Genomic DNA, 27,309 nt, shown 5'->3' with positions numbered 1-27,309 from the left:
TGTGATCAGAGGAAGTTGTGAGAGTTATATTTAAAGAAGATGCGAGGAGGAGTAGGGGAAGATGAAAAGGAAATGGGACAGGTAGGGCCTGTGATCATGTGAGTATTAAATTCTGAGTTGCATAATTGAATGTGATATTAAGTAATGTCTCCTCACAGCAACTAAACATAACACAACTTTTTTACGTTCAAAAGCTTCCTATAATAAATGGAGCTCCCGTGAATTGTTTTGTTGATGTTTTACTATCCCATAATTTTACTATCCCTTTCATAACCCATCTCTTCCAAGCTCCTGTTTTTTTTTTTTTTTGGTATAAACCACGCGGTGTCTTGGACGCTGGTCCAGACTAATCCATGCTCGCACCGGGTCGGCCCACAGAGGGGTAAAGTGCTCCCCAAAAAATGTTCTCCATACACAAGGAGGGGTCGAACCCCTGACCTTTTCCAAGCTCCTGTTAATTTTCTATAAAAAGTATTGTTATAAAACTCAGTTTTTGCATTATAGGCCAACCTGAGATCTAGTATAAATGAATTTTAAAAAAATCAGATGACTGATCAATCAACATTAGGTTTGATTTTAAGTTTTTTTTAAAATGATGTTGTTTTTCAAAAAAAAATTACTTTATCTTAAATTAATTCATGTCAATCTGAGCTAACTTATAGCCCAAGTTTTAGACCGAGCTCGATTTAATAACTTTAATTAAAAGTGTTGTGCTCATTTTTTAAATTCAATAAGGTGTATATTTGAAAATGCGGTGTGGTAAAAGTGTTTCTTAATTAAAAATATATTAAAATGATATTGTTTATATTTTTTTTAATTTTTGATATTAATACATTAAAATCATAAAAAAAATACTTAAAAACACATCAATTAAATGTTTTCTCAAGTGAAATATAATTTAAAAACACTTTAAAATGCAAACTGAATCTTAAAAATAAACACGCATCCCAAGTGTTTTTGAAAAAACACTTTAAACTCTTATCCTAAATTAATCAAATGATTTTTTATAAAAAAAATAAACTAGTTAGAATAATTCTCAATATTGCGTATCGAGAATAACTTTTTTATACTATTTCTCGTACCATAGCTTTAAATCGATTGTTCATACTCATGCTAGAGGGTTGTGAAAGAAAATATTGTTTTTCACAGGCTCTTTCTTTAAACTCGAATTGAAAATGACACTTAAAGTACCAATTATTCAAGAAATTAAAGAAGATTGTTTTAGCTAAACAAATTATGAAGAGAGTTAGATTCTCTCAGCAGATAAGTCTATTTGGGATTATGATAACGGTTGTGGTTAAAAGTACTTTTCATTTAAAAATACATTAAAATAATATTTTATTTTTATTTTTTAAGATTAATAAATTAAAACAATCTGAAAATATAAAAATATAATTTTTTACAAAAAATAAATAAATTTAAAAAAAACACAATTTTAACTATGTTTCCAAACAAGTCTAAACTAGATTGAATAAAATTTACTTGAATGAGAAGCCCTAATTAGGCACGATATATTTCGTAATTGAGGAGGTAAGCTTGGTTGTTCTTTCGCCGTGAACCACGTGATGGTATCATATACTATGTCGAGGAACCTGTTTTTAATTATTACAGTAATTGAAAGAGACAAAATACATTAGGAAATTCAAGAACTTCATTTGGAAAAGGAGAAATGGGATTGAAAAAATAAATGAGGCAAAATTCATGTGATTTTTTTTTTGAAAAAAAAAAAGAACGGTTTAATGAGGCACACTAGGGAATTTAAGATTATATTTTCTATATAAAAAAATCATTTTAGATTTCTATCTTCATTTCTTTAAACGAACATATGTTTTTTCTACGGCTGAAATATTAGAAAAAATGCAAACCAGAGGCAAAATTCATGTGACTTTTTTATAATTCTATCTTCATTTAAACTATATTTCTTTTTCATTGTCTTCCGGCCTATTCGACGTCTGTCTGTTAATAATGGCTCTGAACACACTTCAAAATCCAGACCCTTTGTTGACGATTGGGCCACTTTATGGTCAGCAATATTTATGGTGTTTAATTTTCATCCAAGGCCATCCTTTGAATTTTATATAGATGTGAAGTATACAATTTTAGAATGACCTCACAAACCCTAAATTGAATAGAGCCGTACCATCGACCAGATCAAAATTCGCTTGCCATCTGGGGTCACTTTGGAGGCGCCATGCTTCTCTTTCATGGAAAGAAAAGGCATGTTGTTGTTTAAACGTTAGTTGTCAGACTTGGCTTGAAAATTAATTCGGAAAAGAACCTGGTTTTTGGATTATTGTGTCAACTTATATGTCATGATGGGTTAATTTTTTTAATTAAAACGATATTATTTTATTCTTTAAAAAATAATGAAGAACATTCATGTAATTAATTTACTGATCAGACAATCACAGAGAGTTTGGTGGTGTCGAAGAAGGATATGTTACCTAGTTATGGAAGAACAAAAACCCTAGGTGGTCATATATAATATATCTTTCGATTTTAAAATTTGACAAGCAACTACGTACTATTATGTTTCTTTCTTCTTTTTAAGTTTGCAAGTGATTTGAACGAGGAGAATTTTGAATTTATGGCATTCGATCCGATCATTAGAAAGGATCAGTGGCTCCATTTAATTTATAATGTCGTACGTACGTGGCTTGTAACTGCCACAAGATGGAGAACAAAAGCGCGCGAAATAAGAAAGCTCATGTTATAGTTTTCTTGTAATCTATATTTTGTGTGTGAAACAACAGTTAACTATCTTGTCAGTGGGTCGTTAGAGAATCAATGTTCTTTTCTTTTTCTTTTTCTTTTTCTTGAGAGTTACAGAATCAATGTTGATGAGGAGCTTTTCAAGAAATGGGTTGGGATAGAATTTGAATGTTTTTGTACGTACTTGCCACCGTAGTGGTAAAACACAACCCCGTAGGAGGAGGAGGAGGAGGAGGAGGTTGTTGTAGATGAACTGGTTTGTCTCCTATCTACCGATTCATTATTGGCTTTGGGCAGGCATCTATGTGGAAAACACATGCTACGTTGACCCTCATGATTTTTTTTTAAAAATAAAATCTGTGAAGTGTGTTTAGTTTGATAATTAAGAAGATCGTGAAACATTGGGTCCTATGTATTTGTGAGATGACGTTGCACGTCGTGCATGATATATTAGAAAATGCATTAATTAAGATGGACATCTAATACGGTTACCAGCTAATCATAATAATTAAAAAAATGTAATGCTTATATGTACTCCTTAAACTATTTCCCAAAAAAAAAACATTTGTTTATGAGGCAATAAAAATAGTAAACATCAAAAAAACAATAAAAGAAAAATTCTTAAAATAATCAGGAGTCGTTAAATCATAATTATAAATAAGCTTAATTATTAATTCAATGATTTATATGTATTTTTTTTACTGGTAATGTTTTCCATCGAAAAGTGTGAGATATATATATCATGTTTATTTTTTTATTTAATAAAAATGTATGGCGATTTCAAGAATTTGGTTATGAATTTGTTTTTGATAACGTACGGAGCTTGGGAATAATTTATGATACATATTAGTAACATTAGTGAAAGAAGAACTGTGTTTTTTATTGTCAAATCACTCTGATTTGATGGGAAAAAACACTAATGTCAATGAAATGCCCTTACAAGCATTCAAACTATACCTAAATAAAGTATTAGATGCCATCAATTCCTATTAACTTGTGATTAATTTCGTACCACCATCTTCAAACGTCTCAAAATAAATGTTAGAAAAAAAAAAAAAAGAAGCAATTGTATTTCAGGGTTTTCCTTTAGAGCACGATGGCAAGTGATTACAAGTTTGTTTGGTATTACAATAACAATTATTTTTTAAAATATTTTTTACTTATAAATATATTAAAATAATTTTTTATTTATTTTTAAAAATTTATTTTTGACATCAGAATATCAAAACAATCAGAAAACATAAAAAAAAATAACTTAAAAAAATAATAATTTTTTTAAAAATAATTTTAAAATAAAAAAAACAAACATACTATAGAATACCACTTCGAGAAAGTGCAATCTATTGTGTTTTTATCTTAAGTCAATGTTGATGTGATGTATTTTTGCACGACACACTAATATGATAATATGTAGCTTTTGTGTTTGATACAAATTAATGAAGCTTGGCATTAATGGAAAGAACATGGAAGAGTCAATAGGCTATCTTGGTGGATGGAAGTGCAAGAATCAGTAATTATAGTGTTAGGCTTGGAGTACTTGTTGAATATATTAACTTACATTAATTTAAAATAAAATCATTTTAATATTTAAAAAAAACATTAAAAAAATCAATCTAAATACAATTCGAACCAGCCAACTAGCCAAGTACCAAGTTGTCTTTAATATCACTTCTTTGAATTGTCTTACATGGAACATGATAAGATATGGTAACGATCGTGATGCATAATATCCATACATGGAACTCCTTTTAAACTTAATTATCATGAGATGCGAAAGTGATTAATTAATTAATTAATTAATTGCAATTAATGTTCCAACACCTTCAATTAATGCACTTTTTTTTTTAAATGTGGAATATTGAACTTAATCATACAATAATTATACAGTGTACGTACTCTTGTCCAGATTCAGTTGTGTTCTGTTTGTGTGCCAACTGCCAAGAACAGAAGGGAAAGGATTTGTTGAGAAGAATGTTCTTTTTTTTTCCTTCCCCTTCTTTGTTCATCAACTAGTTTGGTATTTCAAAACCAAGTGGGATAATTAAAATATCTGAGCTAGTTGGACATGTCTCCGAAACACGACAATCAGTTAAAATATATACATTGAATAATAAAAAAAAATATTTTAGTATTTTATTTTTTTCATTAATAAATATTAGATATTTTACTGTTTGAATTCCATAATTTTATCCATGCCGTAAAGCAGAGGAAAGAGATATCAACTCGTGCAGTTTTTTTGGGTTGGGAGATTTGTATATTTTGGAGGAACCAAGTGTTGCTATAGGAGCGTTGGTGGGCTCAAGCCCATGAACCGTGCCCTTGAAATTGTTTAGAGCTCATGAACTACATAGAAAGGTTGTTAGATCGGACTCAATCTGTGACTCGGTTCACGATCTAAGTTAATAATTAACCCAAGATTAAATCATTTCAAGTTTTTTAAAAGAATTTGAAATGATGCTATTTTAAGAATTTTTAACTTAAATAAAATTTTGACCAAGTCATAGGTTGACATGTCAGATCATTTTTATAATTTTTTATTATTAGCATTAACATAACAGTTTTGTGCATATAATTCATGAAAATCTAGATCTAAATACTTATAGAAACAGCTACATAGTTATTAAACTCGAACTGATCTGATAAACTAATTTGATAACTTTTGGAGCCGAGCCAAAACCGGGTTTTATTTCCCACAACAAAATACTAACTCCAAAACATTACCAAATAGTATGGTAGGTCTTGAACATCTTTAAATTGAGAACCATTCTATATTTGAAGGGAATTAGAATTGTTCCTGTCTATACGTACATAAACTTAGATAGCATATCTTATCTTGACTGAATTTTCATTCGTTTTGTGTGCTAAGAACATAATTCTTAAATTATGTCTAAGTCCCAAAAACATTTCACATAGTAAAATATGAGGAAGTAAAATGCTCAAATTATGTTTAAACTAATTAAAACATTATTTCATCCATTATCCAAAGTTTTATACATTATTCAATTGACTTCTCTTATCCATATCTATTAATGTAATTCCTGTTTAAAAGGCATGACTTATGCGATAAAATAATTCATTTTTTGAGAAATCTTCATATTATTTTTTGAGAAATATTTCTCCAATTCATGAGGAGCTCTAGATAAACGAGAGATGTGATTGAGAAGATTCTTATACGTACGTAAACCAGAATCAATAAGATGGGACTAATTAACTAATATAGCTTTGGATATAGTTTTTTTTTTTTTTTTTTTTTTTGAGAACATGTCTAATTAATTTGGTAACTTGTTAATGAGAATAATTATACTTTATAATCTTCCACCACAAACTCTATGACTTCAACTAGTAATATTATTTATACTTCACTTATCGCATCTTTTTTTTTTAATTTTTACTCGAAATAATATTATTTTATAATATACACGAGTTGATTTAAAAAGCACTCGACTAAGCTCTAAACTAGGTTAAATCTTGGGTTAAGTATAATTATGCTTACTATCACAATAAGTGGTGTGATCTTAATTTTTTGCTACAAGATTTTTAGAGAAATTCTAATATATCCTTAAATTGATTGAAGGTGATGGATGGGTTTTTTTAATCACACCCAAAAAGAATAGAATTAATTTCAAATTTTTTATATACAAAAACTAATCTAAGAACACCAACTAGCCATCAATGCTAATCATTCACGCTTTTGGGATAACACGAAGGATTCTTAATTATTATTATTTTCTCTTAAAGGAAATATGGAGAGCACAACAACGCAAACTTAAAACCCCACCAACCCTAAAGCTGCAAAAAACAGAAGATGGCACTATGCCTCCCCCACTAAAAAATCCAACTCAAAAGCATATATAGCCAGATAGCATGCATTTGTATACACTAACACCTCCTTGGTTTCTTTGCTGGCCTGTGACGAAACACATCAACCAAAACGGTTCTCTTGCATTGTGGACATTTGGGATCTACCTCAGACACCATGACATAAATGAGGCAAAGTGCACAGCCCATCAAAACCAGTGAAGGTACCTTGGTTATGTCGGTTCTGTTCATTGAGTTCATGTCTATTATCATACAAGAACGTTGGCTTGATGAAATCCCAACTCGTTTTGATGCTTCATCCTGTTGGTGCTGCAATCCTGGCAGTGAGAGTCTGAGGCTCAAATCAAGATTTGGACTCTTTCCTTCTCCTGCCATTATGGGAAAGCATCTTCCATTTCTTTCCTTCTCCTCACATCTCACTCCGATCTTCAATAAATAAATAAATAAGATCAGATAGAATCGATATATATATATATATATATATATATATATAATGCATAAACCCTTTTATTTATTTAATTTTTTGCGTTGCGGTGCAAATAAAAAACAATCAAAATGAAAAAAAACGCATAAACAAACAGGCTCTAAGTAGAAAAATAAAACTTCTTCCCTGGATAAGAATTAATCAAACTGGAGAATAAGAAAAGGAAAGTGCAAAAAAATAGCAATAATAAAAATCAGTTCATAAAATTAAGAAAACACCATGCTGCTTTACCTCTTCATGGAAAAAGTCATGCCATTGGAAACAAGGTCGAGAAGGGGGACCTGGTTCTAACATTGGATAATTAAGATCAAGAGATTTATGAGATTCTTGACGAAATTGATTTATGATTGATCCGATGCTATCATTGCCACGACCACCCTTCTTGGTCACACCATGTTTTTCTTCATTTCGGCAAGCATATTGCCATAAACTGTGTGGTTTATGGTTATGTGAGATCATTGTAAATTCTGATGACTTGATCATAGCAAAGAAGCAAGCATATTTATACAAGGTTAGAGGACATGGTTTTAGAGTACACTGACTTGTATGGTTGTAAAGCTTCTTCTCTTTCTGTTTTTTTACGAAGGTGGTAATGGTTTTAGGTAATAGCTAATGGACAAAATGTAATGAAACGGATGACAAATTGATGTTCATTTTTCATGAGGGAATTTTGCAAGATTTAGCATATTTTGATGTTATGGTAAGGAAGAACTTATTAGTAGGAAACCCAATTTCATGCTTGTATTCAAAAAATTAAATAAATAAATATAGATTCAATTTTTTAAGTTGAAATTCATGAAGCTCTAATTAAAGCATGGGGAAATGAGACAAAATTACAGAAAAGAAATTAAAGTTGTTGAACTGTATTTTAACAAATGTCAAGAAGAATCATATACAGATTGCAATGCAATCGATCCGTTTTAATAAAGACGTACAGAGTGGAAACATTGAATAGCCGTTGTAATTTAGAAAACAAACAATAGATAATAAATACCCCCTTGTGTAAATGGCTATGATCATATATATATATTTATATAGCATTATTAATGCTATCATTAATTAATAAACAAGAATATCCATAATTATATCTAATTAATAAAAAGAAGGTAAATCTCAATTTGCCTCTTGGGGTTTATATATATATATATATATTTTAATTTCATCCAAAATCTTTGATTTGTTTCAGTTAAGCCTGGTATATTTCATTTTCATTCCACTTTTGTAATTCTCAGTTTTATATCTAAAGTTAATGAAATGTTTTACTATAACCAAAAGGTAAGAATAAGCAAAAATAATTTTAAATTAATTAATTAAAAGAAGACATGTTTTCATATGTGTGATCCATTGCGCGGGTTAAATATTTTTATTTTTAAAAAAAAATTATTTATGTAAGTTTTTTCAATGTATTTTGATAGTTCAAAAAATATGACAAATCAAAAACTTTTTGCACAAATGTAATCAAATAAACTAAAAATTATGTATGTTAATAAATTAATAAACAATCATTAATGATATTTAAAAACAAAACTTGAAAAATCAAGAGACAAACGTAGATCAAGATATTGAATCTTGAAAAATAAAATATTAAATTGATTCAATACAATAAGAATAAAAAAATAACATATAAAGCTATACATATTAAGAATATCATCTAAAAATAAATATTTTTTATTTTCAAAAACATAATTTATCTATATAAAATATAAAAATAAAACCATAGATAAATTAGAAAAATCACTCCGAAAATTAAATAAATAACAAAAAAAATCAATATTTTTTAAAAGAATCTCCTGAACAAAATAAAATAAGAGAAGGTTTTGTCTATTTTTTTGGTTTTTAGTTTTTTAACCGATCAAATCACTTTATTTCTTTTCAATTGCATTCTTTAAAGTTATATTTTCATGGCAATCACTTTATTTCTTTTCAATTGCATTCTTTAAAGTTATATTTTCATGGCAATCATAGTTATCAAACCTGGCCTGGGGTTGACCCAGCTAAGGGGTCGAGCCCCGGGTGACATGGGTTGACTCGAGTCAACCCAAAAAAATTAAAAAAAAATATTTAAGGTTTTAATATTTTTTATGAAAAAATTAAGAAACAATTCATGTGGATATAAGCTATATATTTTGTAAACAATTAAGTTTAAAAGATTATTTTAAAATGTTTTTTATCCCACACTGAAAAGATATTATCTTATTCTTCTGAGTTGAAGTATTTAAATCAAAAAGGTTTTTTTATCCCACATTAAAAAAACATAACTTTTTTCTTGTGAACATAGAGTATATATATTAAAAGGGCTTCAAATTCCACATTGCAAAAATAAAACATTATTCTAGTATTTATATACTGAACTTTGAAATGAATTAGTAACTAATTGAAAAATATGAAAAAAAAAATCTCTAGGTAGGAGAAAAAACACTTTTGAAAAAAAAATCTCTATCGAGTTTTTTCTAGGTCACCCGAGTTCCGAGTTGACCCGGCAGGTTGACCAGTTTACTCCGTACCAATTACAGACCCAGATTTTGAATGAAACAGACTCGGCCAACACTATTGAGTCCTACTAGGCAACAGGACCCAGCAGCTTCTGGCACAAAAAATAAAATAGACAACATCCCTCAATAGCATTTTTCAATTAAAAAATAGCAAAGACAACGCACCATAACACTACAATATTATCGACAATGCAAACATTCTATATTGTAAGCAGTGTAATAAATTTATATCCACAGTAAACATACAACGTTTTTCTCACGCTTTTAAAATATAATATAATATGTTAAAAAGAAAAAAGGAAAAAACTGCATTAACACAACCTAACAGTTATTTGATAGCCCAAGAATAAAATTAAGCTACGCAAATATATATATATATATATATCTGATTTTCATTAAAATCTTGAACAACAATTCTGAAAAAAATAATGGGATGGTAGCTCGAGTACAGGACAATCTTGACATCACCTAACCTAGAGCGTGGATATTTGCACATATTTAAAGATGCTATTTGATGACAACATCAAAGAAATAAAGGGATATAACAACTGAGAGGGATAAGAACAGTGAAGGTTTTAATGATTTGAATCTTGATTTTCATATATATAAAAGGTTAAATTAATTTGAATCTTGATTTTCATTCAACTATAATATTGATGAAGGCAAAGATAATGTTGCTACGTGAGAATTGAAGCTGGTAGAAGTTAAAAATTTCTTGAGAAACTAACCCTCTCGAGTTTTTATCATATTTGATTCAAGCTTTGACTCCAGACTCCTAACCTGGTTTAGACCCACAGTCTTTGGTTAAAACCCTTGCGATAATGATGATCATCATCCTCATCATCGCCATCTCCATCATTCACACCAGCCAAAAACATGTCATTATCACCATGAATGCTGGGTTCATCATTGATATCTGATTCGTGGTTAGCCTCGAGAGAATGATGTGCGTTCCAATCAGGAGGGAAGGTCTTCTGCAAGGTCTGTGTAAGCTCTCCACCTATTCTTTCAATCTTGCGTAAACACTTGGACCAGTAAACTGCAGTCCCCATATCTACAGTCAACTCAAACTCTATCATCTCTCTACAAATGGACAGTATCCCCGAGTAAATGTATGCTTCAGCAACAGTAGCCCTTGACAGCAATGATGTCATTAAGCAATGGTACACAGCTTTATCAGGCTTTAATCCGGCCAACTTCAACTCTTCGAAGCAGCTCAAAGCCTTTTCTGGAAGAGAAGCATTTGCCCACCCATGAATCAACGTGGTGTAGGTTTTCACATTTGGCTTCACCCCTGCAGCTTCCATTTCTTCCATTGTTTTTGTTGCTCTCTGGAAAATATGGATTATTCAAATCATATGACGAATGCCACGGAAAAAAAAAAAACTCATCCTATTATGCATTAAAAGGAAAAGATGCACCAACTTAAAAGAAAAAGATGCACTAACTTATAATGCATTCGAGTAAACTGAAACAAAACTTCCGATGACAAGTATTTTACACATATTGCCGTCAAATTGTTCTGATAACTAGAAATAAAAAAAATCCATCCTATAATCCATACCCAAGTAAGAAATGAAGCACTGATTTGCTGAATAAACACCTAAAGAAAAAAAGATGAAATTATTTTCACCTGCAGATGAAATCCTATGAACTCATGTTAATCAGGTTCTCTGTGCAAGAGCTACAGAAATTTAGAATGAAATGCTTGTTATCACCATTCAAGTTCAGAATGCATTCAGTGTGCTCTTTACTAGCCGTGTAAAAAACAAACTGACTAATGACTGATCAGCAAAGCATACCAGCATATCTCCAGCCTTGCAACAAGCATTTATAAAAGATGTGTAGGTATGAATATCAGGTTGAACCCCTTCTTGATTCATTTGCTGCATAAGGTCAGCAGCCTCCCAAATATCACCTCTTCGAGCCCATCTACATCAGGAAAATAATTGAATCAAGTTATTGGAAACAGATGTGGACAACATATCTGACCGGAAGAAATAGGGGGAGATTAGAGGAGTTTCTGAGAATACATTAATTGCAATGATATTAAAGAGGTTAGAAGTCTTCTCAGAACACAAATTTTAGAGTAATAGACAATAATTCCTACCCATCAATTAATATGTTATAGACAAAGGTGTTTCTTGGAATCTTTTGAGCATTCATTTCTCGAGTAACTGCTAAAGCACTTTGCATCCTGCCTGACTTGCAACACGCCTTGAGCAGTGCCTCGTATGTAAATACATCAAGCTGTAGTCCTTCATTTCTCATTTTGGTAAAATACTCGAAGGCCTTTCCAGTATCACCTAATGCTGCATAACCATGCATGATTGTCGTGTATGTGTGTTCATCTGGACTTACACCTGCCAGTGCCATCTCATCCAATATTTCAACAGCCTTCTCCATCTACAAGATACACAAGATAAATATAGTTGTGTCAAACAAGAAGAGAGAACATTACTGAATATAGGCTTCCAGAGAAGACAACATTCACCAAAGGATAAACATAATTCAATTTTCAAAACTGCTGATATTATTCCACATATACCAAAATGGAACTTCACTAAGCATCTCAAGAAGTGACTTAAGTCGATCAAATAACTGAGGGATATGATGGGAACAATGGTTCAGAAAACTGGAAGAGAGGTTCAAATTTTTCAACCAAATATATGGGGGTGTAAGAGTCTTAATAACTCCCATAAATAGATATAGTAAATTACTCATCACAATGTTGTTCATGCAAGCAGACTTTCGAGATTTTCTATGTACCCTGAAGGTGAAGGACACATATTTAGGAAGTCTTTCAGACACTTCAGCAATGCTATAGACAACTACTCCTTTCCTAACAAATCCAACAACGTTGAAAAAAGTCCATGCTAAATTAGTTATACAGCACACAACATGACATCAACAAAAAAGTCCTTTTCACAACCTGGTCTATTTGTCAAAGTTGGAATCTGGTCTGACCAGGTTCCAACACTACATTACATCATATGCATAGTTTACCTTGCGCTTCTCAACAAGGCCAAGAACCAAAGCATTGAAGGTATGCACAGTTGGGATGCACCCACTCCGCCTCATCATATCAAAAATTTCTAGGGCCCTCCTCATTTCTCCAGCTCTTGCAAATCCATGTATAATGGGCATAAATGTGCGTGATGTAGGCCTACATCTTTCCTTCTGCATTTCCTTCACCATATGGATGGCACGATCCATATTTCCCATTCCACAGAAAGCTTTGATAATGTTATTATAGAGGACAACATCAGGTTTCAAACCATCTTTGATAACATCTTCGAAAACTGCAAATGCATTGGTCCAATCTTTTAACTTCAAGAACCCGTTGATCAACATGGAATATGTCTTCATGTTATGCTTTATGCCAACAGATTTCATCATTTTGCTAACCTCCAGGGCTTTAGAAACTTTACCAATCTGAAAAGAAGGTTTGGATATGATGTTTGATCATCAATTAAACAGAAGACTAGAGATACCAACTTAACTACAAAGCATGAGTGAGGAGCAACTATACATGCAACAAAATACAGAACTCGAACAGCAATATTCAATGAATAATATTGAAGAAGACACACTGTACTTTCATAAAGCACAAAGATTAAGAAAGTTTGAACAGCGGAGCACAACAAAACATGAATGGTCAAAATCCTCAACTAAGAAAACTCTGCTAGCGTCCCTCTTCTAAAATTCTCAACCTTCTCTCAATCTTTCTGAACCTCAAATTAGCTTGCAGGAAGGACACCTGACGTCAAACTTTCAGAAGATTCCAATTCAGTTGAACCTGATTGCACCCTTAGCACTAAAGTCATAAGCCGTCACAACACACAAATCCCCCTGCATCCTCCTTCATGATTGCTCTTCTAGTATATTCAAAAAAGAAAAATTATGTTGCTGGAAGACCACCTGATGCCCAACTCTATGAGAGCATTTAGACATTCAAATGGACTGGATCCCAGCTTTCTTAGCACTGAATCCATAAGCTCTGTCAACAAACAAATTCACCTGTAATCCTCCAACATGATCACCTTTCCAGTCCACTCAGAAAACTGTCTCCATGTCCCACTCTTTCAGGACACAACTCCAAGAGAAGGTGAAAACAAATGAATGCAGGCATCTAAAAGATCTCTTTTATAACTTACCACAGCTTTTTACTTTTCATGCACTCAAATATCTGAGTTCATTCTTCCAATTTATGTTTTTTATATTATCCTTTGTGCAATGAATTATAAATCAATTTGATTTGAGCAATGACATACTTAGCTCCACAAGTTTTGTCCAGAATGTTTAAATGGTACTATCTTGAGTTAGGGCTGCCCTTTCCTTAAATTCCAAGCATTTTGGTGTCAGATTGCTTCACTAGGCTCGTGTGCAAGGGAGCTTCAAAATAGAATAAAGATGCAAAAATTTTAGAGCAAAAAGGTGAAATGACAAAAGGCTTACCTTGGTGTACATATTGATGAGACATCCATAGGTGATCACTGAAGGAGCAAATCCACATTCCTACAGCATGCATATAGCAATTTAGTATGATGGGACTATAAATAAGATATGAATTATACCACAATTCATGTAAATTCTTCATGGCAGAGTATTAAAGGCAAAGGTGAAGCTTTGCAATTACATGTTATCAAACATTATTTAAACATCAACCACTGATCAGGCATTAACCCTATATGGATTTTGCTACTTCCTGGATTGTGTACTCTGGCACCTTTACTTGACACACACACACACACACACAAAAAAAATAAAATTAAAGTAGTCTTCAACAAGGTATTTTGCCAGAAATTTGACCTAAGTTCAATTTCTTGCTTCAATAAGTAGTCAACAGAATCTTAAAAGTTGACACTCCTTTGCGATTTCCTTAGGTCAGTCCATACAAGCATACATGCACATGTATGTACACATATCTAAACATTTGTGAAGTGTTCCATATTCTCACCAATCAAACCATGGAACAAAGGAAGACTTGATGCTTTACTTTCACAAAAATGTTTTTCCACTATCATTTATTTGTTGCTCTCTTGGTAACAAAGTTCACATCTTATTAAACCTTTCACGTGCATCTTAAAGACACTTATAAAGGAGAGCCCATTGAAGAATTTGCACGATATGTAACATGGCAAACAAAACTTGATCAGAAAACATTAGGCCCGATGCAGACTATAAATTTTAGATTATTCAACTTTTGAAAGCATGAATCATGAAACAAATTGCTTATTAAGTTATACACAAGCTAGATTTATCTGAAAATTATAGAATTTTTTACATATAGAGGTGCTTAACAACTAGATATTAGATTCTTTCTAAGAAGTTTTTTTAACACTTTTTACATGAAACAGTTGCAAAACTTGACAATTATGCTTTACGGATTAATGAAGCTAAAAGACACAGAACATATCCCCAACGCAAATAAAACTTACAAAACTGAAGCACACAAGTAATCACTTCACAGGATAAACTCTATGACATCATCATCTTGTTACCTTAAGCCTTTTGAATACAATAAGACATTTTTCTTCATTTCTAATCATAGTGTAACCATCCATCATGGTATGATATATGTCAAGAGGAGCATCTATACCTTCTTCTTCCATCTCTCTCACCAGAGCTTCAGCTCGATCCATATTGCATGCCTGACTATAATTAATAGATGAGGAGTGAAGCTATTGTGAATTTATGTAAGCACCTCATAAACTTGGAAAAGATTTTAACAGAGAGTGTAAAGTATAATGTGTAGACAAAAGATGGCAGATACAAATTTTAGCATGCAACCTAGTTCAATAAGCATATCCTCCAAAGATCCATTCAACACATACCAAAGGCCTTTGCCCACAAATGATGCAACTGACAAGGGTCCTTATATGGTCTTAACCTTCAATAATTTAATAAAGTTGGCACCCCAAAGACTTGGACCCCAATAATTGCACTTGGGAGTGGGAGACTTGACAAATTCACCAACAATAGCCCTAAAATAATTACTGGTTACATGAGTACATACATATAGAGTACAAGTAGACTTGAAAAGGTAGCACATATGTATTTGACCTCATATTTATAGCCATGGAACTCGTCAGCATATTGAAGCAATCCATATTTATAAGTATAAATATAACAATAAGAAAATTAACATAGACTTGAATTCGAAACTTAATACTGACCAATAAGCGTATATAATGTTCCCATAAATGTATGCATTCAAATTCGTATGCCTCTCTTTGGCCTTCTTAAACCAGCAATCTGCAGCTCTTCAAAATCAACTTTTAAGTTATTATTAGCACAGAGAGGAACTTCTGAAACAAAAACCAAAGTTGCAATGTTTTGCAATATAGAAAGTAAGGACAGGAATGAGTTACAATGCTGAAGTTTAAAGCATATGTCATCAAAGCTTTTACATGTTGATCAAGTCATAAAAAACTACAAATAATTTAGTTCAAAGAATAAACCACTACGTGAATGAGAAATAAAAACACAAAAAAAACAAAAGCTTAAAAACAAGTTGGAAAAAAAAAAAAAAAAAGAGGCTTCAGAACTGGCAGATATATTACTCTGGCATATACAAGGATACTTTCCAAGAGCAAAGTTAATGAAACAGATACATTCTTCAAGAAAAAAGGTACTAAAGGTAATATTTACTTACTCAGCATTGCCGAATTTGGCAAATCCTCCGACAACTATGCTATAAGTCACCAGACTCATTTCAATGCCCTCTTCATTCATTTTCCTAACACAAGACAGTGCTTCTTCCATGTCTCTACCAACTGCATAAGCGTGAATAAGGCTGCATGAAATAAATAACTTTAATGCCAAAAGAAGAAAATTAAAATACATAACTATTATCCTCAAAAACTATGAGGAACCAAGTTCCTGTTAATTGAACATATATTACACTTGGGAAGCAGCCTTCAACAGACATTGCCAATTTACCAGAAAAATGAATAACAACGTGAATAAAGAATAAACACATAAATAATATACAATATTCAAAGCTGAAAGTCCTACAATCTTGTTTGAATAACTCAAGAGTGAAATCTTTCTCAGAAGGTTTGCTTCCTAAAATATAATTTGCATCCAGACACATTGTTCACATAACATGTATGCATCCAATACAATTTGGATGGATGACCAGTATTTCAACAGATGAAGAAGCTCATGAAGAAGTTAATTCAACTTAAATCACACAGAAGCAATACTAAAGATGTTTTATCAGAAATTTTACCTCGTATAGACATGTGAGCTGGGATCTATTCCCCTTGCTCGCATGCTCTCAAAAGTTTGTCGTGCACGATGCATATCCCCTCGCCTTGCATAGTACCCCACCATTAATCCAAACTCCCTTCTAGAAGGCTAATAAAATGATGTGAAAAAAGAGGAAACAAACATTATAAATGACCAAGTAAAAGCTATTATAACTTTCTTAAATATAAAAGGTCACGCATGATATGATTATGCAGCATTTTCCATCATTATAGAAGTCAAATGCATTATGAATTAAGCCATTGAGCATAAATCATTCCCTTAAAAGTTAATGTTTCTCAACTGAGACCCTGGTTACTATAATCTGCACAAGTCATGGTTATAAATGTGATGTCAAACAAAGAATAATCAGGGAATCCATCGCTTCCTACTCTTTGAAGACATAATTCTTATAGGTCACACATTTTATCTGCTTAATCAACTTTAAAAAAAAAATACAAGTCTAACAAGAAGAATGTCTGGCACCTTTTACCTTCTTAATCCTTTCGAAAGCACTAACAACTGCCTGCCAATTCTCCGGTTGCGTGTCTAAAACCTTCCGAAAAGCCTTTGTAGACCCTTCTCTTTCTTCATGCCATTTAGACCTATAATCTTTTCCATCCTCTCCATAAACCCAATTCTTTCTCTCCTCTGCTTTCGCTTTCAATCTTCTCCCATCATCCAATTTCACAGTCAAAACCCTCCCATGAAACTCCATTCCATCAAATTCCTCAGCTTTCATTGCAGACTTCCCTGCTTTTGGACCATCATAGATAATAAACCCAAACCCCGCATTCCTTTCAGTCTCATTATGACTCTGGATCAAAATTACATTCTTTATAGGCCCGAATTGACTGAAGAATTCAGAAAGTTCATGTTTTTTTATCCAGTTTGGTAAATTTCCTATAAAGATCTTCCCATTTTGGTAGAATTCAATTCTGGGGGCTTCATTTTCTATCTTTTGAGTCTTTTCTTGGGTTTCAGCTTCTGGGGTTTGAAGTATTTCAAGCGGCGGCGGCGGTGGTGGTGGAGGAGGAGGGGGCGAGAGTTTGCTGGAGAGGCGGAGTTTGGTGGAGAGAGAAAGAGGGTTGGTGGTGGTGGTGCTTGTTACTGAGGGTTTGGAGGGGTTGAGGAGGGTTTTGAGAGGGTTCTTGGGGAATTTAGGGGTGGTTGGGGTTGGGGTGGAGCTGGTGGAGGGTGTTGGAGTGAGTGATTTGGGACGGCGAATAGAGGAAGAATTGGTGGGTTCTGGTGGTGGTGGAGGTGTTGGTTTGAGGGAGAAAGAAATGGTTGTGGTGGCGATGGAGGAGAAGGGAGTGGGAGAATGAGGGAAGCGTGGGGTGGTGGAGAGTGGCGAAATATCCATTATCTGTTTACTGTTGAGACTGAGGAAATGGTGGTAGTTTTTGAAACTTTGGGTACTTCTACTCTTTATATGCGCTTAGAGTAAGTATTCTAGAAATAGGCCTGTACATGGGCTAGAAACTTTTAAAAAAATATATAGAATATAATATAGTATTTAATTATTTTTCCAGATAAAAAAATATATTTAATTACGGTTTTAAGATAGAATAAAGATCTAGACACTCTCTTCACTATTTTCGCCTAAACAGTGCCTAAAAAACTGGTTTGGTATGGCGCATGGAGTTCATTGACTGGAAACTTGCCTTGGCAACATTTCACCTAATGGAAGTGCTCAATTCTTAGTGGAGCATTGTCGGTGTAGCATACACCTTTGACCTTTAGACGACTCACTCGTGACAAAATATAGGGGATGAATCAAAGCCTTGGGCACTGCACATTGCAAGCATCCACCCACTGGTATTAGGAATTCTTGCTCATGAAAAGACAAATCATTCTGCAGCGGCACAAGCTTGTATTGAACAATAGCATGCGAGTCACCATTTAACATGGGGGGTTCTACAGCTTGCTTGATGAAGCCCAGGGAAGAACAAATCACACTTTCTCCCGAGTAATGATGCCTAATAAAATTGAAATGCAAGGTGTTCACATAGTTGAGCACATGACAAAAATGGCATTATAAGACGGGTTTAAATCAACTAAAAATATCATTCTTTAACAGCAAAATCAACTAAATCTCCAGTTTTTAACAATCAAGTACCAATACCCACTGAGGGTAATATCCATAACAGACACTGAAAGCGAGCACTAAAAAAAGACAAGACAAGATATTTAAAGTTCTTGCACTCGAACATCCTATGGAGGTTAATTTAACTCAAGAACCTCCTAGCACCACCTCCTCTACCGAATCCCTGAGTGGGAAGCATAGGCTGAGGCTCAACTTCAACAAGCCCAGGAACATCTGACATCCCAAGAGCGGCAAGCATGTCAATGGTCTCTTTGTCAACCTTAATCTCATGGATCTTAATGGCAGACTCCTCAGGCACGAAATCCATGCGACGCTCACGCTCTTCCTCTTGTAGTTTCAGTGAGATGCCACGAACTGGTCCCTTCTGAATACGCTTCATTAGATGGGTAGAGAACCCAGCAATCTTGTTGCGGAGACGCTTCGAGGGGATGATAGCAACCTCTTCCAAAATCTTCTTGTTGGTGTGGAAATCCAAGGTCATTTTAGAGTAGTACCTCTCAATGACCTGGCGTGAAGACTTCTTCACTGTCTTGGTACGAACACGACCCATCTTAGCTAATAAGCTGCTGCTGCTGCAAAGAGAAGAGTAACTGAAACTGTTATGGTGATTGTCATTTCCTTTCAAGGAAACATAAAAGCAAAAGATGAGAAACTACATTTTTTAATGATCTAAAGACAAAACACCATTAACTCTAAGTTCACACATGATGACATGACATCCAAAATGCAATGGAGCTACAAGAGGACTGCTTGAATTGTCAATGCTATAATCTTAAATTCAAATAATTCATTGAGGAGAGGAGCTCCACAAAAGCTCCTCAAAGACCATGAATAACAAAATAAAACATATTCTATTCAAATTATGGGGCATGTCAGATAAAACATCCTGTTTTCCAGTTTCAAAAGAGCTGGAAACCCACAGTGATACCGTGTTGATAGTGGTCGGAACTATTCTAACCAAAAAAAGGGAAATGGGAAATAAAATCCACAACAAGTGTAAACTGAACATCAAATTACAGACAATAAATCAAACTTCAAAAGCTTCCCACCATCAAAACAACAATAATTTTCAAGAAAAAAATCTTAAGTCTTAGGATTCTTTATTCATTCAAATGAGTAAGGTAATCAATAAAACTTGTTCCAGATCTCATACTTTCTCAGCAAACAAATCAATTACTAAAAACACTTCTTCAGCAAAAAGTAATATTAAGAACAGTTTTGCAGTCCCATTACTAAGAAAGTAAATATCCAAAGCATAAAAAGAAACCCAAAAACAATACCTTTATCCCACATTGTCTTAGCAACCAAACAGATCAAACACACACAAAAGCAACAAAAACCATATTTTTTTTTTCAAAAAATTGATTAACTAAACAGATATCCCACAAACTAAAACATACTGAAGGTTTCTCTCTCTCTCACGAGATATAGTCGGTGGCTAAGGAAACACGAAGCAAGAAAGAAGTGAAAGTTACCTTCAAGATGCAAGGAGAGCCCCGATGACGAATACCGAGGTACTGCTGCGGCGTTATGGGAGGGAGGAAGAGAGTCTTCTTCAGGTATATAAGCAGTCTAGGGTTTGCGCCTGCCAGCCACTATTTTGTTAACAACTTAACGGGCCGTTCTACTGGGTCCATGTTTAGGTGTATGAAATAGAAGGCCCATTACGTTTTTTGGGCGGGGGAATAAGAAGCCCACTACGTTTTTCCTTTTCTTCAATCGTTATTTTGTTTTTTTTTCCTTTACAATTTTTGTTTTAATAGAATCAGTCTTTTGACGAGGTGAGTGAAATTTTTGTTAATGGATATGGATAAAACAGGTGCAGATCATGTTATTAAACCTCGTCTTGCCAAATCTTTCTAGTAGATTAATACGGTAATTTATTAATATAAAATCTAGTTATAAATGTAAGTTTATCACAAGTTTCAAGTCACATGATTTGATTTTTTTTAAAATAATATCTTTTTATTTTTTTATCTTGAAATTATATAATTTTGAATTGATCAAAGTTAAGTTAGATTCAAATTAATAAATTTGATGCAAATTAACCCTAAAAAAGAGAGAGATTTAGCTTGTTAAGCTAAGGTGAAACCAATTGTTGGCCCTTAAAATTTTTGTTTCCGTATTTAAAGGCATCTACAGGTATAATATAAATAAAGTTACAGAGTTTTGTATTATTAAAGTAATGTTTAGTTACTGTTTTAATGCCGAAAAAAAAATATAAACTTATTTAGTTGAAGAGAAGAAAACATAAAAATAAATTTATCTATATAATAATTTTAGAATGAATTTCTATAATTTTTTTAAAAATTCAGAAAATGTCTTCAAAAACAATTTTTATTTTTATTATTTGTCTTTTTTGTCCCGACACAGTAATAAAACACAACCTAGCAATCTAGTGGACAAATTTATTACCTTTTTGGTGCATTAATATTACATTTTATAAAATTAAAAGATTAGCTTTTATTTGCATGTCACTAAAATATAATTTAGTAATTCTAGAAACAAGCTTCATAAAAGAATGGCAATCCCGAATGCAAGAGCTAGCTTCTGGACGTGGTGGCTCAGAAGTTCTTGCTTTCAGCTATCTTAGAGATCATGAAGGTCAAAGTCGGTCTCAGCTTTATTAACTAATTTAGTCATCTCTTCTAGCAAGTTATTCAACTCTAAATATATATCAGTTATTCTAGGATGGGTTCTCTCGCCAGCCATAAAAGTGTGAACTTTGTCCTTAATTTCGATCCAACTCTTGCCCCTCTCCTTCAAGATCTCACTCCCCTTGAGGGACTTCCTTGCTTTTGCAGCTTCCTCCCACTTTTTACTAGCAGCGTATGTGTTTGCCAGTAGAACATAGTTTCCTCCACGGTCAGGTTCCATCTCGAACAAGTTCTTAGCTGCAATCTCAGCTAATTCAAGATTCCCATGAATCCTGCAAGAGGCCAAAAGTGATCCCCACATTGAAGCAGTAGCAGCAAATGGCATTTTCGTCATCAACTCATGAGCTTCATGAACCAGTCCTCCCCTGCCAAGAATATCAACCATGCATGAATAATGAAGGACATTTGGTGACACGTTGTGCTCTCTTGTCATAAGGTCGAAATAGCTTCGTCCCTTGTCCACCAAACCTACATGAACACATGCGGATAATACTGCAACATAAGTCACTTCATCCGGTTGCATACCCGTCTGCTGCATTTCCTCGAATAAGTTCATCACTTCCGAAGAGCAAGCATGTTTAGCAAACCCGGAAATTATAGCATTCCACAAGACAACATTCTTTTTCTCTATATTACAAAACAAAACATAAGCCTCTTCTATGCTACCACATTTGGCATACATGTCTACAAGAGCGGAAGCAACAAAATTATTCGGACCAAAACCAGTTCTACAAACAATAGCATGCACCTGCCTCCCTTCAATCAAAGCTGCCAACCCTGCACAAGCCCTAATAACGGATGATATCATAAACTGATTATTTTCAAGCCCCATTTCCTTCCCTCTAGCAAACAACACCAAGCCCTCTTCATAAAGTTCATTTTGCACAAACCCTGCCACTATTGAACTCCACGTAACATCATTCCTCTCAGGCATCCCTTCAAAAACACAACTTGCATCTTCAATCGACCCACATTTTGCATAAACATCAATCAATGCAGTACCCACAAAAACATCAGCATCCACCACAGCCTTGATAGCAAAGGCATGCAACTGCCTACAGAAAAAGACGTCACCTTTAGCAGCACAAGCACAAACAACACTAGAAACCGTGAATTCGCTGCATGGGCTTCCTTCTCTTTGCATTTCCAAGAAAATGTCGATAGCCTTTTCCTCCTCTCCATTCTGTACACAAGTACCGATCATTATATTCCATGAAACCATACTTCTCTCAGGTATTTCATCAAACACCTTACAAGCACGACGAATTAGACCACATTTCGAGTACATATTCATCAACATATTTGATGTTAAGGTATCTGTTTCTAACCCCAATCGAATCACTTGTCCATGGCAGGCCTTACCTGTAATGGGTTCTCGATTTTTTGCACAGAATTGTAGTAAAGAATGCAACTTTAATACTTTGGTGGCGTCAAAGAAAAAGTCTTGTTGAGTTATAATTTCAGGTTTTTTGGTAGCGTTACCTAAGGAACAGAAGTGTTTACGGTAAACAATAAAATTTTCACTGAATCTCTTCTTGTTGCAAAAGATCCTAAATGTATTCATGTCCTAGCGAAGGATGTTTGTTCAGTAATTCATTTCTTTAATGGGGACAGACTTGTTTTCTCTGGTCTTGGCAAGGAAAGGCAAATAGTGCTTGAGTAGGCTTAAAGGCCTTTTAAAATGTGCTTCCATTAAGGCCGCGTTGCCTTAAAATTTAATTTTTTTTTTATTTTGATTAAAAATTATTTTTTAGATATAATTTTATATCGCTTTAATGTGTTAATTTTAAAAATAAAAAAATATTATTTGGATACATTTCCCAGCAAAAAATTATTTCAACTGCAACCGTTACCATAATTTCAAACAAGCCCTGAATCTAGCGAGTCTTGTGATGTCATTGACCATAATTATTGGACTCGATCAGGACCCGGTTAGAGAAGCTGGATTCTGAGTTATATGAGTTGACTCGAGTCAACTCGGAAAAATTAAAAATATATATTTAAAATTTTAATATTTCATATAAAAAAATAAAAATATTATTCTATTATTTATATAGCAAACTTTAAAAAGTGTTAATAACCAACTAAAAAATATAAAAAAAAACGAGTCTTTTGCTAGGTGAAAAAACATATTTGAAAAAAAAAGGTTTCAATCGGGTTTTGCTGGGTCGCCCGGGTCATTGGTCAACCCGGTGGGTCAACTAGGTTTTACCTGGGTTTTTTTATTCTGGTCTTTCATCTTACTTGGACCGGTCCAGCCACTAGATCGAACGGGTCCCGGGTCGACCAGCCAGGTCGATTCGGGTTTAATAACTATGTCCTTGATTGTTATACTCGACCTGATCCTACTATTTAATTTAAAAAATTGAAGATTTAAATTTTAATTTAAGCTATATTTCTAATTAAATTATGTAAGATATTAACTCGATAAAATCCAATTAATCTAGTTAGGATTTTAATAATTTAGTTGACTGAACATTTAAATCTGGTTGGATCAATACAAAAAAAATTATATATTATAGTTTTAATAATAACAGCCTATTCAAACTGACTCACTGGTTTATAAAAATTGATTTGATAACTCAGTATTTTTTTTTCCAGTCACGGATTAATAGGTATGCTAAAATCTCAATATTTTTGGGCACAAATATTATTTTTTTTTAAATAGCGTTTCTATTGTGATGGACAATTATGATATGCAGGAATATTTAAAAATATGGTTAATGTTACTTTTCAAACTTCTTTTTATTTTAAGATTTATTAAAATAATATATATTTTTTATTTTTTAAAAATTATTTTCAATTTCGATTTAAAAATTAAAAATAATAATTTTTATCAAAAACATAATTTAAAAAGGGTGAAATCAAGAATTTCTTTCTCAGAGAAAGAAAGTAGATGAAATAATGTGTGAAAAGAATCTCGTTGACATGGAATTGCATGTTGACATGGAATTGCATGTCATTGTAGGTAGCAAGTTGATGTTAGCTGGTTCAAAAAGCTCCCCATGATGATGATGGAGACTGTGACATGAGTGAGGACAGACCCAGATTGTCATCCTCCTGGCTTGTAAAATCAAGCAGGAGAGGTACAAAAGAAGGCAAAAATCTGCAGATTCACAAAGGCACAAATCTTGTGGACCCTCGTGTTCTTACACTGAAAATTACACGACCAAGACTCTCACCAGCTTTAATTTTTCAACTCCCCACTTACAAAAATCATCAGCTCAGCTGCTTTATCTTCTGGAAGGGGATGTCTTTTCAGAGAATCATCACCGTAATCTAAACTGAAAGTCACTAGCAAGCGGCCAAATAAGAGATATTCCAGCCAGCCCCATCATTTATCCTCGCCTCATCATCTCTTTCCCGTGCCTTGCTTTACTGAGCTGTGCCTTTCATACTACCAGTTTGCGGTGGCAGGTATCTCGTGATTTTTGTGTGGCTGGGACAGTGATAACACCACAATGCTTTGGGAAAAGTGTGGTCAGGTTTTGCTAGGTTTTTTCCCTTTGGATTTTATTTATTAAAAAAAACAATAAATATAGCATCTTGATTGAGTCCCCTGAAAATTGATTTTTCCAATTAAATCCCCCATGTGATTAGACATTATCCCTGTAACACCCCTACCATGATACCATCCAATCATTTACGTCCCAAATTTTACATGGATTCGGGATAGTTGGGTAACGTCCCCAATTAGATGAAGGACTCGATTGTGAATTTTTTTTGTTGGGGTAGTCAGCTGAAAATGGTGTGATGGGTCGGCATATTCATCTTCTCTTGTAGTTCAAAGGTCTGTGGAGATAATATAAGCAACGCATCGTTCTTTATCTTCATGGCAAGATCTATTGACATGGCATGAGCTTGAGAAATATATTTTATCTTTTACAATATAGTATTGTTTTCAAGGATCTGTTCTATTTTCTGGAAAAAAAGAGAGAGAGAGAGAGGCTGAATCTGTGCATAAAGTAAAAGAATATGAGCGCTACAACATCACTTGAATTATTTTTGGATTGGTCTTCTCATTTCCCTTTTCACCTTTTATCTGCATAGAATCCATTTAGTGGAAACCACCATTTGCTACCCACTTCTCGTTGGAGGCATCCTCTGCCCTACTTTTTCAAGATGCTCATGGAGCATAAATCTTATCCGATATTGACCAAAAACATTCTGAAGAGAAAATCAGATTTTGTAATTAGTCAAACCATCTCACCATGTACTTGCGAGTTATTAAACTTGATTCAGGGTTTGACTTGGTATAAAACTTGGATCACGGGTTAGAAGGGTTAACACAAGTTAACATGGATTAACATATATATATATATATAAAATTACATAGTTTTTTTATTGAATCTTAACAAGTTAACTAGGTTAATCCAAGTTTTTTTTATGGAGAAATCAAAGCTAGACGAGACAAGATTGACAAACTTTTTCGTTACAGTACAGGTCAAGTATATATGGAGGAGGGTTAGAGGAGAATCAGAACAGAATTTTACCCTTATTAAGAACAGAAGGACAACGTCATTCTTCTCACTTTAAATTTCTAGGGTAAGAATTCTGAAGCATGGTTTATTAAAGGCACGGTGATGGGATAACAGGTCTGAGTGTAGTAGTTCGTAAGACGCCGATGGAGGCCCCTGTTTCTCTCCCAATGGACACGGTGAGGTCCAAAACTTTGTGAATGAACATGAAGAAACAGGTGCAAATTGACCCCTGCACTAGACAAAAAAGATTCAATTAGGATATGGAAGTTAAACGGAACCAGTGGTTGGCCCATGATTCTTTGTTTCCATGTCTATTTTGTCACAAGGCATGGCCTTCTGCTCTTGCTGGATGATTTTCTTCTTTTTTTTACAATTAATAATGCATAGCTTTTGGGTAGTGTTTTGTAAAAGAATTGACAAATATATAAAAGATAAAAATCTTATTTGACCGCAGAGATAGGGATATACAAAATATACATATCTTAAAAAGATATCTACCTGAATTCTTGTCATTCTAAGACCGAATATACAAGAAAACATATCATACATCTCTATTGACTTTATTTTTATATTTCGAGATAATAACTAAACAATATCTTGATGTGTGTGTGTATATATATAACTTATTCTAAATTCCTTAAATTCGGTGGTTGTAATAATAAAAAGTCATCATCAAAAAGCATTAGTGGAAGAATATCAAGAGTATTTTATTTATGAATTTAACGCTTATCTCATTAATCTTGTGGATCCTGAAATTAACAATCACGTAAGCATTCAGTGACTATGAAAAGACTCAAACTCATGATCATTAAAAATCAAACTTAAGATCTGACCGGTTAAGCTACCCCTCGTGTTAATCTAACTTGTATCTTTTTTTTTTAGTTTAACGTAGGTGTCCGGACCCGTTTGCATGCATCTCGACTAACTTGTATCTTAATTGCATGGATTATTGTCATAGTCAAAAGAAAGTGGAAATGAACTTCATGATGAGGCAAGACCACTCCACTCGTATGGACCTTGCAATCGACATGATTTGCCCTAGCTTAAGTTTTCATTGCAGGTTGGTTAATGGAGCTTTAAGAAAGGAGTGACAAGACATCGGGGAAATTGTTCTTTTCTATCAACCATCTGCACTATGATTCTAACTCTATCCGGTGTAGCTTGTTAAAGAAATCTCTTGTTATTTGTCAATTTGTATTTAATTAGGCAATCAGCTTCAATAATCATGAAATTATGCAAAAGCATCTTTTCCTTTTCAAAGTGACATCATATCGAACTTTTCTCACTTTTGATTTATTCT

The 27,309-nt window shown here is 33.4% G+C and overlaps 4 protein-coding genes across 6 annotated transcripts; all 4 read right to left on the bottom strand.

Moving 5' to 3' along the window:
* Positions 1-6,463: 6,463 nt before the first annotated feature.
* Positions 6,464-7,960, bottom strand: LOC7491611 (uncharacterized). The gene is made up of 2 exons (XM_002316451.3): positions 7,247-7,960; positions 6,464-6,957 (listed from the first exon to the last, which is right to left on the bottom strand). The coding sequence occupies exons 1-2, from the start codon at positions 7,496-7,498 to the stop codon at positions 6,592-6,594; spliced, it is 618 nt and encodes a 205-aa protein (XP_002316487.2). The 5' UTR covers positions 7,499-7,960; the 3' UTR covers positions 6,464-6,591.
* Positions 7,961-10,080: 2,120 nt separating this feature from the next.
* LOC7491612 (pentatricopeptide repeat-containing protein At5g04810, chloroplastic) lies at positions 10,081-18,182 on the bottom strand. Of its 2 annotated transcripts, XM_024610451.2 has the most exons (11): positions 17,255-18,182; positions 16,745-16,872; positions 16,166-16,306; positions 15,687-15,773; positions 15,012-15,165; positions 13,966-14,025; positions 12,514-12,942; positions 11,618-11,913; positions 11,310-11,439; positions 11,141-11,191; positions 10,724-10,838 (listed from the first exon to the last, which is right to left on the bottom strand). In XM_024610451.2, exons 1-10 carry the CDS (start codon positions 18,125-18,127, stop codon positions 11,168-11,170), a joined length of 2,322 nt encoding a protein of 773 aa, XP_024466219.1. In that variant the 5' UTR covers positions 18,128-18,182; the 3' UTR covers positions 10,724-10,838; positions 11,141-11,167. The 2 variants fall into 2 exon arrangements, with proteins under 2 accessions (XP_002316488.4, XP_024466219.1); XM_002316452.4 differs by lacking the exon at positions 11,141-11,191 and having other exon boundaries at positions 10,081-10,838; positions 17,255-18,181.
* Positions 18,183-18,811: 629 nt separating this feature from the next.
* On the bottom strand, positions 18,812-20,476 carry LOC7491613 (40S ribosomal protein S17-4). 2 transcript variants are annotated; one of them, XM_006378762.3, is made up of 2 exons: positions 20,347-20,476; positions 18,812-19,443 (listed from the first exon to the last, which is right to left on the bottom strand). In XM_006378762.3, exon 2 carries the CDS (start codon positions 19,419-19,421, stop codon positions 18,993-18,995), a length of 429 nt encoding a protein of 142 aa, XP_006378824.1. In that variant the 5' UTR covers positions 19,422-19,443; positions 20,347-20,476; the 3' UTR covers positions 18,812-18,992. The 2 variants fall into 2 exon arrangements, with proteins under 2 accessions (XP_006378824.1, XP_052312279.1); XM_052456319.1 differs by having other exon boundaries at positions 18,812-19,461; positions 20,347-20,443.
* An 813-nt stretch (positions 20,477-21,289) lies between these two features.
* On the bottom strand, positions 21,290-23,172 carry LOC7491614 (pentatricopeptide repeat-containing protein At5g04780, mitochondrial). The gene has a single exon (XM_024610221.2). It carries the CDS (start codon positions 23,090-23,092, stop codon positions 21,461-21,463), a length of 1,632 nt encoding a protein of 543 aa, XP_024465989.1. The 5' UTR covers positions 23,093-23,172; the 3' UTR covers positions 21,290-21,460.
* Between the last annotated feature and the right edge of the window lie 4,137 nt (positions 23,173-27,309).

The sequence above is a fragment of the Populus trichocarpa genome, chromosome 10 (assembly GCF_000002775.5).
Source record: "Populus trichocarpa isolate Nisqually-1 chromosome 10, P.trichocarpa_v4.1, whole genome shotgun sequence".
Taxonomy (NCBI): Eukaryota; Viridiplantae; Streptophyta; class Magnoliopsida; order Malpighiales; family Salicaceae; genus Populus; species Populus trichocarpa.
Note: the sequence above shows the minus strand (reverse complement) of the source record. Positions and strands in the feature narration are given on the sequence as shown.